Consider the following 15,364-nt stretch of genomic DNA (forward strand, 5'->3'; position numbering starts at 1 on the left):
CTATCTTCTTTGCTTCTTCTCAACTTGCTGGGTTGAGAATGAACAAAACTTATCCTTGATCGCAACAACTTCATATGTACCTTCCTGGCTTGCCTTGACCACCTTGCTGTGCTCATAAGAGACATCATGCCTCGTCTCAAGAACGACACTGCGCTGGCCCTTCTTGGCGTTGGAGCTGCGCGTGTAGGTGAATTCAAAAGGTGGTGTGCCCCAGAACTCGAAGAAAATGTCCACCTCATTGCCCTCGTGAATGTCGACGCGAGACTGCTTACCACGACTGATTTGGACACTAGGGAGCGGGTGGATTGTCTTGGGGATGTTAACGGCGGCGCGACATTCGCTGGCCTTGTCCGAGATGCTAGTGATAGTGAAATCGCCAGGCTTCTCGGCAATACGGCGGAAGCTGGTTGTTTGCGACTTGGCATTCCACCGGCCGTTAAAGTCGTATGAAATGTCAAACGGAGGTGTGCCGGATAGAGTGTATGCAATGCGCTCGCCGACACAGTAGTCGCGTCGAGACTCCAGAGGGTATATAGACGGCGCCTCATACAAGTGAATTTGCACTGACGGTCCTCCATGCTCATACTTGCGCTGGCATCCTCTGGCGTCTCTGACGGTACGAATACGAACCTGCTGTGCACCGAGTCGGAGGTGTTGACGAGGAATTCGGATACCGTAAGAGTTAGAGTCAATGGAGGGGATTCTGTAGGTCTCGGCAGGAGATCCAGCTTGATGCTTGATCTCGACTTCGACATAGAACGGAGCTTCTCCAGTGAGCTTAATTGGGATTCTGTCCTCATGCTCTTGCTCCTCCATGCAGTACTTGAACGACTGCCCGGGTTTCGTAAATCCAGCCGAAGGCTTAGCATTCACGCGCTGGGTGAGAGTGAGAGGGTGGAAGTTCTTGTTGCTGTTGTAGAGATTATCGGCAAGAGCAGAGAACTTGTAGGTATAATCGCCAGCCTTGGTGGTGTCCATGGAAATGGCTGCTTTTGCAAGGGGAGCATCGAAATCTTTGCGAGTAAACGCTTTGGAGCCCTTAGCAGGCTTGTGCGTGACATCGTATTGCACATGATAAGGAGGCGATCCTGTGCGAAGTTAGTGGTGAACATAGATCTTGGATTTTGAAACACTTACCCTTGAGGTTGACTTCAAAGCCATCAATATCTCCTTCGCAAATATCTTGTTTGACGAATGTGTCGCCATCCGGCTTGATACTCGGGGATTCAACAATCGAGATCTCGGGCCTTGGGAACCAACCCACTTCAAATCGGGCTGCTGCAGGCACAACAGATCCAGGGCACTGGACGTCTCGTACGTCAATTAATTCGTAGGTGCCTTGGCTCTTGACCAAAAGGTTGTCATTGGCGTTGTTTGCACGCTTAGTTAACACTTCCCCATTACCAGCGAGGTTTCTGTAGGTGATTTCAAAGGGAGGCTCTCCTTCCAAACGCAGAGGCAAGCGCAAGTGTGTTTCCTCGACGGCCATGATCTTTTGCTTGTGTTCAACAAAGCCAAAAGCGGCGCGTGGCTGCTGGCGTCGCACAGCAATCTTAACCTGATCCTGAAGGAATGTCTTGCATCCCCGCTTGTCTTGAACGCTGCTTAAGGCAAGGATGTATTCTCCTCCCTTGCGAAGGGTATTGGTCTTGATCTTGAAACTGCTCTCTTGAACACCAGTGACTCGCTCCGACTTGCGCTTGCCGTCGTGGACAATCTCCCATTCTAAATTGAAGGGAGCCTCCCCATAGAGAATGACATCGAGTTCGACTTCTGAGTCGAGACAGGCATTGACAACTCCGCTACGGCTTGCAATCTTGGCCGACGCAGCAGGTTTGACTACCTGCTCGAGAACTTTATCGTCGCCAGTGAGAGGCTGGTTGTCATACACGGCGTCGTCGACGGATTTGAAGATGTACTTGTGACGGCCTGCCATCTTTGGCACCAGCTCCAGCTGAGATCGCAGGCCAGGCACACGGTGCGATTTTTTCTCAACATGCCCGTCACTGGTGATAATGTCGTATCGAACTACAAAGGGAGGTGTTCCAACGAGGTCCAGATCCACCCTCAGACCGATAGAGTTGCCTGCACATTTGTCGGGGATCTCTTCTGAGCGAACGGAAAGCGAAGGCTCCAATGGATTCAAAAGAAGGCACGATGACGGCTCCTTAACCTCACCTTTGCAAGACCCGCTGGAGATGGTCTTGAGGGTATACAGGCCAGGCTCTGAGACAAACGGCTGATCCATCGAACTCTTAGCGTTGTAGCCGCCAATCGATACCTCATCACCATGCTCTCCGCTGTTAGTAAGGGAGTTGATAGGTGAGAATTCCCAGGTGACCTCGTGGGGAGTGTCGTCCTTGGAGCCTGTCATGAAGAAGTCAACAGGAAGTCGAACGGACCGGCCCTTGGCAACCTTGAAAGGGTTACGCATGTCACAACCCTTCATGCTCGCCTTGGGACGCTCCTTGACCTTGAAGCCGTATTTCAAGCCTTTGGCTCGAGACTGGCTGGAGTCCTCTTCCGATTCAGCATATTTAACAACGTTGCCAAATGCATCATAAACTTCATCGATCGAATACTCCCATTCGCCGGCAGAGGTCATGGACTCGTTAAGACCAACTGTGACCTTCCGGGGCCGCACCCACGAAACATCATCCTGGTCATCCGAAACGAGACTGGAGGAGGCCCCGAGAAGAGGTGAGGAAAACCCATCAGGCTGAAGACTCTGAAAATGGAAGCTGTGGTCCTTGCCATTGATAGTGCGACTGTACTGAATCTTGAGAGGTGGTGTACCATATACATCCAATGAAAGATTAGAGAGTTCCTGAATACACCGCTGAGAATCCGAGGATGGTCGGATTCTGGCTTGAGGACAAGGAACAACATATGTATCTGCTGTAGCACGCTGGACCTCAAGCTTGTACTCGTCCAAAACTTTTCCAAGTCGATAGACACCCGGCTTCTTAACCGGGTAGTCCCACTGAAAGCCGAACGAGGTCTGATCAGTGTTGTGGTCTCGGATTTGCTTGGCGACCCTGTTGACCTCTCGGTTCGAGATTTTGATGGTTTCTTCCTTGTTTGAGTCAAAGTCGAGTCGGATCAATTCAATTTCGGCAGGAATCGTGGCATTGAAATAGATTGGAAGATCTACGGCGTGCTTTGGCTTTGCGGTTAAACAGAAGGGGGTTCCCTTGGGATTGAGAATAGCCGAGCCTTCAGGCAAGATGTTGATGATCTGCTTTCCCATGATGAGGGAATGGTTGTTGAGAATAGTCGATACCTTGACATTATGCTCGGATATTGATATTTCGCGGTCGTAGAGAACTTTGGCGAAGCCGAGTATCCATGATTGCCATGGGATCTTGATATCAATTAGCGCCTGTTAGTTATTTTGGGAGGATTTTGTGTACTTACGGGAATGTTGAACATAAGCATGTAGTTGAGCACCAGATGTAAGGAGAATATAGTGGTCACGACGGGTTGGGAGAGCTCGAGCCAAGGTATTCTCAATTCCGGCACGCCAAAAAGGAAGGCAAAATCAATAAAGATCCATTTGAGAAACAGGAACCAGGATGAATCACCATCCTCAACCACCTGAAGCCAGTCGTAAAGCTTCCATGCCCACAACAAGACGTAGACACCGAAGGTGTAGAGACGTTGCTGAGGAGCGTCGAGAACGGTCAGAGGAATGACAGGCTGGTTAATAGCGGCGTGAGGTCGAGTGCTCTCAGGTGCGAGAGGCAAAGACGGAGACCTTGTAGTTGAGCCCTTTCCGTATGATGGCGAGCCAGCCGAGCTAGGAGTTTGCTGATTGTTATGTCGTCGAGTGGCAGCTGGGGTAGCTGGGAACCCAGACCGCAGGCGGGGAGTCGATGTGCTCATGGCATTCGCATTACGAGGATATAGACGCGCTTAAAAAGAAATCATAGATAAGTAAACCAATTCGCAGTCGATGAGTGGTCGAGCGACAGGTTGTTGCGCGTTGGGTGAGGTTGAAGGGTTGAAGTGTGTTATGTTTTGATGCCAAAGTAAATTATTACCTGTTAGTTTGTACTTTTTCACGGATGATGGAAATTCCTTAAGGAAACTGCGTCACGTCTCCATGGGTCCAGTTGGACGCGCTTGGCCCCTGCGGGTTGGAGCTACAGTGGATACAGAACAGTTGCAGCCTAAGCTTCAGTGGCAGAGTGGCTTGCGACGATGGATGGGCAATGATAGAACGAACAACCTACCTACCTGCACCTTGAAGCAGATAGAGTCGTGCTAGCCTATTGCTTTATCCAGTACCAAACATTCTGATTTCCATGTTTGAAAGAGTTGAATATAGACATTCAACCAGGATAATTAGAAGAAAGCTTAACAAAGAAATGTCAAAATATACAGCTCTGTTGTTTGCCTAGGTATTGACCAATGCCTACAATTTCGCGCTAACAACTCCTACAAGCGGCATCCATTATTGTTATTGGTTACTACCTAAGACAGGAGCTTCGATTTGATCACATACGCTTCTTTCATATTCCTGCATACATCATTACCTACCTAGGTAGTTATCGTTTTCTTCGTACGCGTTATGATAGAATCGTCGAGCATAGGTTTTGTATCTTAATATCTCACAAGTAGTTCGTGCCCGTACTCCCCAGTACTCAATTCAAAGACTCTGAATCTAACGTGCTATCTGTTGCCAGGCGCGCTGGCATCCTTATCATTACAGCAAGCTACTAATATACAAAGCAAAATAGCATACAAATAACTATCATGATACCTTGAGCTAATTGTTCTATAACGCAGGGTAAGATTATCCCCAAGCCCTTTCACTCTGTCTAGGTGCTTTTGTCTATCTACCTAGTACCTACCTACCACCTGCCTGCCTGCCTGCCTTTGGTTGTGACACAAAATGAGTGGTTCAATTCGAGCCGCTTCGCCTACTCACTCATTTACTACCTCTCCGTCTGCCAAAATCTCTGGGGCCGCTGCTTGTATGGTTCAGCAATATCAAAAATCAGGCTCAGTGAACCAGAAACAACAAGCATTGACATTTTTTCTATGGCTATGAGCAAGAGAATCATTTAGTTTCTTCGCTTTGTTCTGCCAAGAAACATCTTCCTTGTTCCAGTGACTGGCTTACTTCACCTCATAACCTTCACCCGCCCTACTCTGTATCTCAAATGCCAATCCCATACGCTATGCAATACGGAACACAAGCTGATGGCGATAACCAGACTGATGAGAATACATCTATCGCGCCTTCGCTGCGTCGCTCGAATCGTCTAGCTTCTAAAACTCTCCAGCAAACCAAAGCCATAGTCGCCATGAGCGGGCCGAGACGAAATCCCAAGCGCAAGGCCTGTGAGGCAGCGGATGAGGTAAATCATCGTATTAATTCGGGCGACGAACTTCTCAACGAGGCCCTAGCTCCGTTATCTCAAGAGGATATCGAGGAGTGGGAAGGTTGGATAGAACTTGAGTCGGAACCAGCTTTCTTCAACATCATACTCCGAGATCTTGGTGTTCAGAATGTGAAGGCGCAAGAGATATTCACCATTGACCACGAATCTCTTTCACATCTGCCGTAAGATTGCTGCAGAGTGACTTTGTGCTATGGCGCATGCTCACGTCTTCTTAGGCAGCCAGTCTATGGCCTGATCTTCCTCTTCCAGTATCTACCTGGAATAGAGGAACCGAATGAAGAACAAGATGCAAGCGACGTGTGGTTTGCAAACCAGGCACGTTGTACCAAATCTGAATATCTAAACATGCTAATTTCATGCAGACTACCAACAATGCATGCGCTACTGTTGCTATGCTCAATATTGTCATGAATGCTGAAGGGATCGACCTTGGCGACAAACTGCAAGCCTTCAAAGAGTCAACAAAGGAGCTCAGCACTGCCCTACGTGGTCACCAAATTAGCAAAAACAGATTCATCCGCACTATACACAATTCTTTCACGCGTCGGATGGATCATCTAAATGCTGACCTGTTTCTCGAAAATGAATCATCCGAGGCAAAGTCCACTGCAAATAAAAAACGCTCGGCGCCGAAAGGGGCCAAAAGAGCACCTCCGCGAAAGAAGAAAACAGACTCTGACTATGGCTTTCATTTCATCGCCTATGTGCCTGCAGGAGGCTATGTGTGGGAGTTAGATGGACTTCAGTATAAGCCTTGCAGGCTGGGTAAGTATACTGCATCTTGGAATGCAGCCTCCTTCATCCTTCCGGACTAATTATTTCACATAGACCCAGTTCCTAGTTCATCTGAATGGACATCAGTCGCAGGGCCTCAGATTGAGGCACGAATGCTACAATATGAGGAAAGCCAGCTTTCATTCAACCTTCTAGCACTATGCCAAAGCCCTCTGGCAGCACACTCACAAACCATTGCCCGTGCCGCAGCATCTCTACAATTCCTTTGTACCAATACCGGACTCCCTGAGTTTGAAATGCTTGTCCGTGGAGAGAAACTTCCTCTCGATATTGACGATGAGTCTCAGCTTTCCGAATTCAACATTACCAAATCAGATATCACCAGTGCGCAGATCCCCAGCGCCCTGCACTATAAGCTCAAGAGGCCTGGCTTCGATACCCAATCCGCCTATGAGCTGTATCATGAGCTTGTGATAGATGTCAAGGCAGCCGTGGGCGAGTTTCGCGCGGAGATGGCAGCCATATCGGACGATGAGCAACGAGTCAAGGGACGTAAGAAAGACTACGGACCTGTGCTGCACAAGTGGATGACGAAACTTGCTCAAAGGGGGGTTCTGGAGGACGTTATCAAGGCAACCTAATACATTTCGAAGATACGATGACGTTGCAACGAATATAGAGTAGAGTACAGGTCACCAGTTGGAAGATTAAAAACGTTGGAGCTGTTCAAATAGATTCTGTCGTAGCAATATCTTGCACTCAGTCCCATTGCCTATAGCCTTCCTACCGTGAACCGTGGTCCCAAAAACTCGAACTACAAAGCGCCAGGCACGCACGTTAATAACCACACAGACGCCTGGCCTACTAAAACATCAAAACAGCCAACGCATCACGAAAGCTGCTGAAAGTGTAAATATGTACGGCCCTTCTAGTCGTCGGGGTATTGTTCATTAATGTTAGACACAAATGTGCATGTCTCAGCATCAAATCGCTTGAAAAACTTCCCAGCTTGGCGGAACAGAGAATCTGGAATCTCGCTCGGATCCTCAATCAACATGATATTATCCTCGGCGACAACATGGCGTTCGGGTCCTGTTGTGCGTCTGTAACACCCAAATCAGCTTCACAGACATCAACGGAGGATCAGTAAGCGACCTACAAGCACGTGTAGAAGGTCTTGTTGCGCGGGCGAAGCCGGTTGGGCAGTTCTGTATCGCTGTTATCGTCCAGCGTCTCGTCAATAGCCACAGTATGTGGCATGGGTAAACGTCGCGTACCCTGGTCAGTCCAACCGTTCACAGCACCGACCCAGCCGTATCGTCGGTGTTTAAAAACCTGCCCAATCTTGTAAAGCACATGCTGTGTCCGCACGCTGTTCCTCTGGAAAACTGGAGGAGGGACCTCATCAAACTCGTTCACAAGGTATATCACCTCGCGAGGGTCATCCCATCGACGGGGGTTGTTCCTCATGATCCTCTCACGGAGGGGGCCAAATCTGTCGTACAGAGGAAAAATATACTTCTCGACTAGCCAAGCATCTACGTGCCAGCTCTTGGCGAATCGGTTCAGGAACGGTTCCAGGACCTCATCCCATTCAAAGGAGTCGACAGGTGTGAGGAGCAGCGAAGCCCACAACGCTGAATAAAGAGCAGCGTCTATATTGGACGAATCGTTCCCGGTTATCAATCGCGTGAGTTCAGGATCCGCTTGCTCTCGTGCTTCGATCACCCTGGAAGCGGTGGCTCTGATGTTGCGTGCTGTTCGCATAGCGATCGCAACAGGACTTACAGGAGATAGAAACACATCAGTGCTTGTCTGCCAGCCGAAATGAGCCAGCATAGATCTTAGATCAGCCATGGGTATTTCCTCACTAGAGCCATATGGATCCAGATACATCCTTTCAAGAGGCGCATCATCCTCGATGACAGGCACGCTATCCAAAGTCTTTCCATTCTCGGCAAAGACTATGGCGTGAACGTGAGTAGGGAAAGCACAGCATTGCGCTTGTAAGCCCAGTCGTTCTGCGATACAACAAAAAATAGCGCTCGAGATGATAGGGATCGAGTCGTGGTCTTCGTGACGAAGAGCCTGACCAATGAGACAGTTTCGCAGGTTGCGGTAACTGCGATCAGGATGCTGCAAGCCTGTGAGATTGTTACACCGAAGCCAGTGGTTCAACTCCAACGCTTTTTGCCGCGTGGACATGCCATCGATGCTTGGCTGAGTGTCGCGAAAATCGGCAGCCAATCTATCCAGAATAAGGCCAATCTTGGTGACTTCGTTAACCGGGGCAACCTTGGACAGTGGTATGAAGAACTTACATCATCTAAATCCCCAGGCTGGTCATGCAAAACAAATAGATCGAATGCGCCCAGTGCTCGCTCAAGACTGAGGTTTGCTGGCTGTCTGTTGTTGTTCCTGCTCGCCTGTTGAATATTATACCACTCCTCGATGGCAAGAGATCTGTGGATACTGTCCAGCAGGGAATTACTGTAGTATCTAAAGTTTTTTTTCTTATGAGCATTTGATCTATACAAGTTCGTGGACAATGCTCACCGTCTGGCCAAAACATCTTCAGCGGAATCATCGGCATTGCACTGCTCTAGGAGAAAATCTTTGGCGTCATAACCGAGTTTGCAAACTTTTTCAAACCGCTTTAGGCGACCAACTTTAGTCTCTAGGATCTCAACCAAGAGGCGTTCAACCTGCGCATTGCGCGACTTCCGGACGAGAAATATTTCCTTCCAGGGTGTGCTAGAAGCTCTGCCTCTTATACGACGGTAGAAGTTGTGTTCTGGGTTCCAGAAAGTGAAGCTGTTTTGGCAATGATATCTCCAGAGAAGCGGTTCATTGGCTAAGTGCCTCAAGCGATGGGAGAGAAACTGAAAACTGCACAGGTTGTCTTCGGGAGAGATGTAGTAGAGCAAATGTTGAATAATCTCATCTGGTATCTGTAAAAGGGACATGGCGGGCCTCTGACCGAGACAGGGCAGGCGATTAATCGATTGCCGGGATTAGAGAAGCGAATTGCGGTGTGGTGTGGTGTGTGTGGTGTGATTTTATGAAGTTGAGACGGAGATGGTCTTTGTTGCTAGCAGGGTGATGAATAATAAGAAGGGCACTGCAATGCTGTTGCTCACAACAGACGCAGGTAGGTAATGTAGGAGGAATCTTCGGGTCGGGTTTTGGTCACAAATCCCGGGTTTAAGTCAGACTGTCCTCTGCTGATCAAGCCTCGAATATGTCATTACTTGGTTCTTGCCTCCTTAGCTCAAGTAAGCTAAGCTCATCGCCTCTTACTGCGGCACGATGTTATCATCCATCACTGACCTTTGGTCTGGGGTACAGTAAAATGAAGGAATTTAGCGGGGTTGTGAGCATGTCGAACGCTGTGAAGTCATGAGATGACGACGTATTCCCATTGGCTACCGTCATAAGGTTAAGGTCGTCGGCAATTGGCTCACATTTGTTTTGATTCTAGACCGAAAACGGCACTCAAAGTAAACAAAAAACGCGCGAGGGCTGGGCGGACAGAAGTGGATCAGTCCCGTCTATCTTCCTTGCCCAATTTACAGTGGTAAGATAGCGCGCGCTCGCGGGCTCCAAATTCATTGAACGCTACGTAACTTCACGACTCTACTTTCTTTGTCACGAACGATACCCAACTTATTAACAACAAACACGCCATACACCCACGCTCGCATCCAACAAGGACTCGCACGTTCTCGGCCAAAGTTCTTTTTTTTTTATTCTTCTTTGTCACATATCATGCATTGCGATTTATATCCACGACATATCTAAACCTTCAATACGCCATCATGCCCGACTTTGACAACGGCGCGCTCGATACCCCGCGAACAAACGTCGGCGACGCAACTTACCTTGGACAGCCCGACTTTGGCGACATCACACAAGAAGCATCATTCCAATCACCTCCGAAAGATGGGAACTTACTACAACAACTTCGCAATGGCCGCTCCAATGGCATTGATCTTCGCACCCCGCGCCAAAGAGGACCCTTGGCCGACCGACGAAATCTTCCTCCCAGCGTAGGAGGTGCTGAATTTACACCTCTACTCAAGTCAGCGACCAGAAATAGTGTGCGACGCTTCGGAAAAGAGAACGGCACAGCAGTGCCAAATACACCTGCGCTGGACAAAATCGACGAGGGTGACTTGACACCAGTCCCTCGTGGCGACACATCCATATATATGGGATCGCGCAACCAGTCTTATCTGGAGAACACCATACCTGAGGTCGATACAAGTAGCGCCACATCGACCCCGTTAACGGTTCCCCGGAGGAGAGGCGGCGATAAGGGACCTCTGCAAGATGGTAACCAGCTGTCGCTACGAGAACAGGAAAACGTGATCGATAGGATTGAGAAGGAGAACTTTGGACTGAAGCTCAAGATTCATTTCCTTGAAGAAGCGCTCCGAAAAGCAGGGCCTGGCTTTAGTGAAGCCGCCTTGAAGGAGAATACCGAACTCAAGGTCGACAAAGTCACAATGCAAAGAGAGCTTCACAAATACAAGAAACACTTAACAACCGCTGAGAAGGACCTTGAGAGCTATCGACAGCAAATGCTCGAGGTGCAGGAAAAGGCTAAGCGAAAGTATGCCAACCAGAGTAGTCAAGCCGAGATGGACAAACTGCAGCGCCTATTGGAAGACCGCGAGGCAGATATCGAGGATCTCCAGCGACAATTACAACAACAAAAAGGAAGCAATGACCAGGTCGAAAAACTCCAAGACGATATTGGAGATCTCGAGGCGGACATTCAGGAGAAAGACCGACAACTCACCGAACGGGAAGATGAACTGGAAGATTTGAAGGATCAGATGGAGGCTCTGAGAGATAAGGCCGCAGAAGCAGAAGAGAGGGCCAAGGATGCTCAGCGCAAAATGATCGCGTTGGAGGAGAAGGCTCAACACGACGATGAGCTCGACGACGCCAAGGACACAATCCAAGATCTCGAGCATAATATTCGTCGTCTCGAGGCACAGGTCGAGGATGTGAAAGCCAAGATGGAAGAAGCTATGGCTGAAAAAGATCGAGCCGAGAACGATCTCGAAGAGCTTCAGGAAGACATGGCCAACAAGTCTGTGGTCACAAAGGGACTCTCTCGTCAGATTGAAGAGAAGGTGGCGCGCTTACAAGAGGAACTCGATCAATCTGGCCAGGAGTATGCGACTTTGGAGAAGGAACACAGCAAGGTGACCCAGGAGAACAGTTCTTTACAATCCGCTGTCAAAGAGCTCAGGAAGAGTCAAGAAAGATCTGATCGCGAGCGGGATTCCTTGTCAACTAGGATCGAGGAGCTTGAAGTCGACCTCAACGACCGTACCGACGAGAAGAACATACTTCAATCCCGACATGATAACCTACTATCCGAATCCAAGTCTCTACAAAGAGAAATCGAGAGGCTGGAGGTAGAATGCCAAGAGCTTGAGGAAGGCCTTGTAGAAGAAAGAGAACATGCCCTCGAGATTGAGAAAGACATCCGTGGCCAGTATAAAGCCGAGATGGATCGCCTGAATGACGAAATCTCAGACCTCCAGGCTGAAATTCGGGAGAAGGACAACCTTTATGATAACGACAGCGAAAAATGGGAAACAGAGAAGCAGAATCTTGAATCGGAGCGCAAGCGCGCCGAAGAGAAAGCGGCGGGTCTACAAAGAACCATCGATCGCCTCAAAGAGGTAGAAGGAACTATCTCAGACAAGGAGTCGAAGCTACAAATAGCCATTCAGAGCGAGGCTGAGCGACACAGGAGCGAGGAAGGTCTCCTCACCCGGCAAATCGAAGATCTTCAAGACGCCCTAGAGACCCGGCAGACACTCCTTACGAATTTACGCAATGAACTCTCCGCAGTTCGTGACGAGTTACGACAGACGCAGATCGAGCACCAGGCCCAAACCCGAAAGGCAGCCGCCTTGGAAGATGAGGTAGATGTTCTGCAAACAACTCTCGATGAAGAACAAAACGCTGGACGTTATGAAGCCGATGCTGCCAAGCGAGAGTGTGAGGATTTGAGAGAACAGCTCAAATCCTTGAGGCAACGCACCACTTCATCCCAATCAGCATCAACGCAAGTGTTGAGTAAGGAGATTGATGACCTGAGAGAGCAGTTGAGAGATGCGCGCAAGAGAGCAGACATGCTCGAGGGTGCTAGTCTCGAAACAGATGGTTTGAAGGAGCAACTGAGGACCATGCGTCAACGGGCGGGCTCATCTGAAGCTGTAAGCCAAGAGATTGATGATCTGAAGGAAGAACTAAAGACATGGCGACAACGAGCCGAGTCAGCTCAATCCGCCATCTCTACTTCAGAACAAGAAGCTAAACAGTCAACGGAGTCCATGACACGGATGAAGTGGCAACTTTCAGATGCGAACTCTCAACTGGACAAAGTGTCGAAGGAAAAACAATCTCTCCAAGACCAGATAGCCAAAATCAACGCCGAGCTGCATTCTGTAAGCACTTCTCTAGCCGAAGTCAAAGCAGAGCGTGACGAACTTGATGGCGAAATACGCCGGACAAAACTCCACGACAATGAGACTCTTCGTGTTGACCAGGAAAGACTCGATCTCCGTACGGCCAAACTCAAGCTTGACAATGAAGTGCGCCGTCTAAAGGATGAGAACAAGGCTCTGATTGAGCAACGAGATGTGATTGAAAAGAATCTAGAAGACGAAATCGAGAAAGCCGCTGAGGAGGAGGAGCGTCTGGGTCAGGAAATTCTTCAACTGCAGACCAAACTACGAACATCGTCATCGACAGACAATCATGATCTTGCTGCTGCTCGTCGCACCATTCGTGAACTTGAGCGTCGTGTTGAGGATTACGAAACTCAGCTCAACAATACCCGTCAGCTATCAAACAACTTCGAGGGAAACAGCGAGCTGTCTTTGATTCGCAAGGATCTCTCTGCAGCTCGTCAAAAGGAGTTGGAATTCCTTCAAAAAGAGACTGCAAACCGCGACGTGCTCAAGGGTCTAAAGCGACAGATTACCGATCTTGAGCGCCAAGTGCACGAAACCGAAGTTTCTCGTTTGATCGCGTCTCCTAAGTCTTCCACCACTGATTCAGGTCGCAAGACTGAGGTCACTGAGCTCCGGAGCCAGCTTTCCGCAGCGCAAAAGTCGATCCACGATCTCAAATCCAAAAATAGAGAGGCTGAGCGCAAAGCTATGCAAGTGTCGCAAGATTTCCAACGTCAGCTAGATGACCTCGAGGATCAAAAGATCGTACTTGAAGAGGTTCTTGAGGAAGCCAGACAACAAGCCGAGGAGACGGCAGCCCAACACGAACGCGCACTTCGCCGAATGAAGCACCAGCTTGACAAGGCAGAACGCGAACGTAACACCTTGGCAACGCTACAGCCCAACATTAGCAAGCATGACCAGCAGCTGAGAAAGAACCAGGTAGAGATGGAGAACCTTGAGCACGACGTTCTACAGCAACAAGAAATTATTGACAACCTTGCCGCCTCTGAAGCATCCCTCCGGCGCAAGCTAGACCGAGCTCGTAACGAGCGGGCAGCGTTCCGCATGAGCGCCGAGAAGTTGCAAAAGGATCTTGAGCGTGTCAAGGTCGCAGCGGTCGCCGCCAGAGCCGGGACTTCAGACCGACGAAACGCTGTAGATCGCAAGGCTCTTGATTTAACTATTGAAGGGGCTGATCAGGCTCTTGAGACTGTCATCCGTGCAGCTGAGAGCGCCGACGAGCGTCACAAGAAGGAGTTGCGGGGCATGTTGATGCAGATGGAGTGGATGCAGGCTCGATTCAAGCGCGAAGCCTCTCTTCGAGCTGATGCCGCATATGCAAAGAAGTTCCTACAACTGCAGCTTGACGTCGCCAATGCATGGTAAGACCTATTCCCGCGTCTTTCCATCAGAACCATACACTAATAATCTTATAGCAACAAGGCTCAACTCCGCGAGCTCGAGGATATTCGCACAAACCTCCTTGGCAACAAAAAGGCCCTCGCTCTGCCTGGCCACACAACAGTCAGCCACTCATCCACGACGAAGCCCACGCTCAAGACATTCCTCGTCATGGCACGTTTCATTGCTCGCGTTCGCTTGTCGGCTAACAACTGGGCCAAACAAGAGGTTGTTCGTCGCAAGCTCGTGAGCGCAACTGAAGAACAGCGCAAGGTGAAGCGATCGAGGCAACTCAAAGTGGTCAAGGCCGAAGGCTAAGAAGATTCGGTTGCTTGAACGAAGTCTGAATTGAATACGCGTGAAAGATGAAATATGAACAAAGCATTTGCATCAGTAAGGGCGTCTGTAGAAACTGTCTGGCTGGTCTATTACCACTTATCAATTTGGTTATTAACGCGGTTATTATGGATACCTGGATCATATCTTCACATAGGATGGTGTTTCTTTGGCGTTAAGGAATAGAATTAGGGGAAACAGGCGAGTAAATTAGCACATCGTGTGGCATGACGCAGATGACGGTCGGTATAAGCATCAAATTATGAGCATTTTATATTTGAACTTCACTTATTCTCCTCCCACGCTGCATGAGAAGTAAAAAGAAAGCCGTTTGAGTATCTTGAGACCATGGATCCTTAAAGGACTAGCCAAACACCCAAACCTTGCAAACAACCTCCCATCATGATAACATCCAGTCATACTATGTATCGTCAAACAACACCCGCCCAGCCAACCTATCTCCCATTGTTTCCTGCTCTTTGATACGGGCTTGGTTGACTTTTATGTAGATTCGGCACATGCAAATTTCGAGAGTGGGACATATACATTTACATGACGAACAAAAGATTCGTGTCTAATTAAATTGGTCAATAGATGGACTATAAAACTTCGAGACGGCGATACTTACCGAGAGGGTGACTACACGATAGCTGAGGCTTCTGAGTATAGCGTGTCGCAAGCTCGTCACGAATGCTGTTCAACAACTGGACGTAACTTTGCTGGGGACTCTTCTTGAGCGCATTGACAAAGGCCCATGACATGGCGCCAGTAGCCTGGGAGGCGATAGTAGCATCGGCACTATGAAGTATGTTAGCGATGTGTTTCGGATATGCTTTGAAAACAGAGAACCCGGCAAAATCTCCATCGACCCAACGCAGCTCGTGGCCCCAGATACGCAAACACAGTCTCATTAGGCGACTGTATCTGGCATCTGGAGCAGGCTCGAAAAAATCATCATTCAAGTTAAATACATCAAATTGTTCAAGCCGGAACGCC

The 15,364-nt window shown here is 49.0% G+C and overlaps 5 protein-coding genes across 5 annotated transcripts; 2 read left to right on the forward strand and 3 right to left on the reverse strand.

Moving 5' to 3' along the window:
• FPOAC1_009357 (uncharacterized protein) lies at positions 1-3,885 on the reverse strand (the record flags this gene model as incomplete). The annotated part of the gene is made up of 3 exons (XM_044853783.1): positions 1-1,088; positions 1,138-3,364; positions 3,418-3,885. The coding sequence occupies 3 exons, from the start codon at positions 3,883-3,885 to the stop codon at positions 1-3; spliced, it is 3,783 nt and encodes a 1,260-aa protein (XP_044706453.1).
• A 1,283-nt stretch (positions 3,886-5,168) lies between these two features.
• FPOAC1_009358 (uncharacterized protein) lies at positions 5,169-6,787 on the forward strand (the record flags this gene model as incomplete). Its single annotated transcript, XM_044853784.1, has 4 exons — positions 5,169-5,572; positions 5,627-5,708; positions 5,774-6,176; positions 6,240-6,787. 4 exons carry the CDS (start codon positions 5,169-5,171, stop codon positions 6,785-6,787), a joined length of 1,437 nt encoding a protein of 478 aa, XP_044706454.1.
• A 287-nt stretch (positions 6,788-7,074) lies between these two features.
• FPOAC1_009359 (uncharacterized protein) lies at positions 7,075-9,112 on the reverse strand (the record flags this gene model as incomplete). The annotated part of the gene is made up of 5 exons (XM_044853785.1): positions 7,075-7,249; positions 7,306-7,354; positions 7,424-8,414; positions 8,468-8,645; positions 8,703-9,112. The coding sequence occupies 5 exons, from the start codon at positions 9,110-9,112 to the stop codon at positions 7,075-7,077; spliced, it is 1,803 nt and encodes a 600-aa protein (XP_044706455.1).
• Positions 9,113-9,964: 852 nt separating this feature from the next.
• Positions 9,965-14,350, forward strand: FPOAC1_009360 (uncharacterized protein; the record flags this gene model as incomplete). The annotated part of the gene is made up of 2 exons (XM_044853786.1): positions 9,965-14,013; positions 14,068-14,350. The coding sequence occupies 2 exons, from the start codon at positions 9,965-9,967 to the stop codon at positions 14,348-14,350; spliced, it is 4,332 nt and encodes a 1,443-aa protein (XP_044706456.1).
• A 566-nt stretch (positions 14,351-14,916) lies between these two features.
• FPOAC1_009361 (uncharacterized protein) lies at positions 14,917-15,279 on the reverse strand (the record flags this gene model as incomplete). Its single annotated transcript, XM_044853787.1, has 2 exons — positions 14,917-14,942; positions 14,997-15,279. The coding sequence occupies 2 exons, from the start codon at positions 15,277-15,279 to the stop codon at positions 14,917-14,919; spliced, it is 309 nt and encodes a 102-aa protein (XP_044706457.1).
• Positions 15,280-15,364: the final 85 nt, after the last annotated feature.

Source organism: Fusarium poae, chromosome 3 (assembly GCF_019609905.1).
Source record: "Fusarium poae strain DAOMC 252244 chromosome 3, whole genome shotgun sequence".
Lineage (NCBI taxonomy): Eukaryota > Fungi > Ascomycota > Sordariomycetes > Hypocreales > Nectriaceae > Fusarium > Fusarium poae.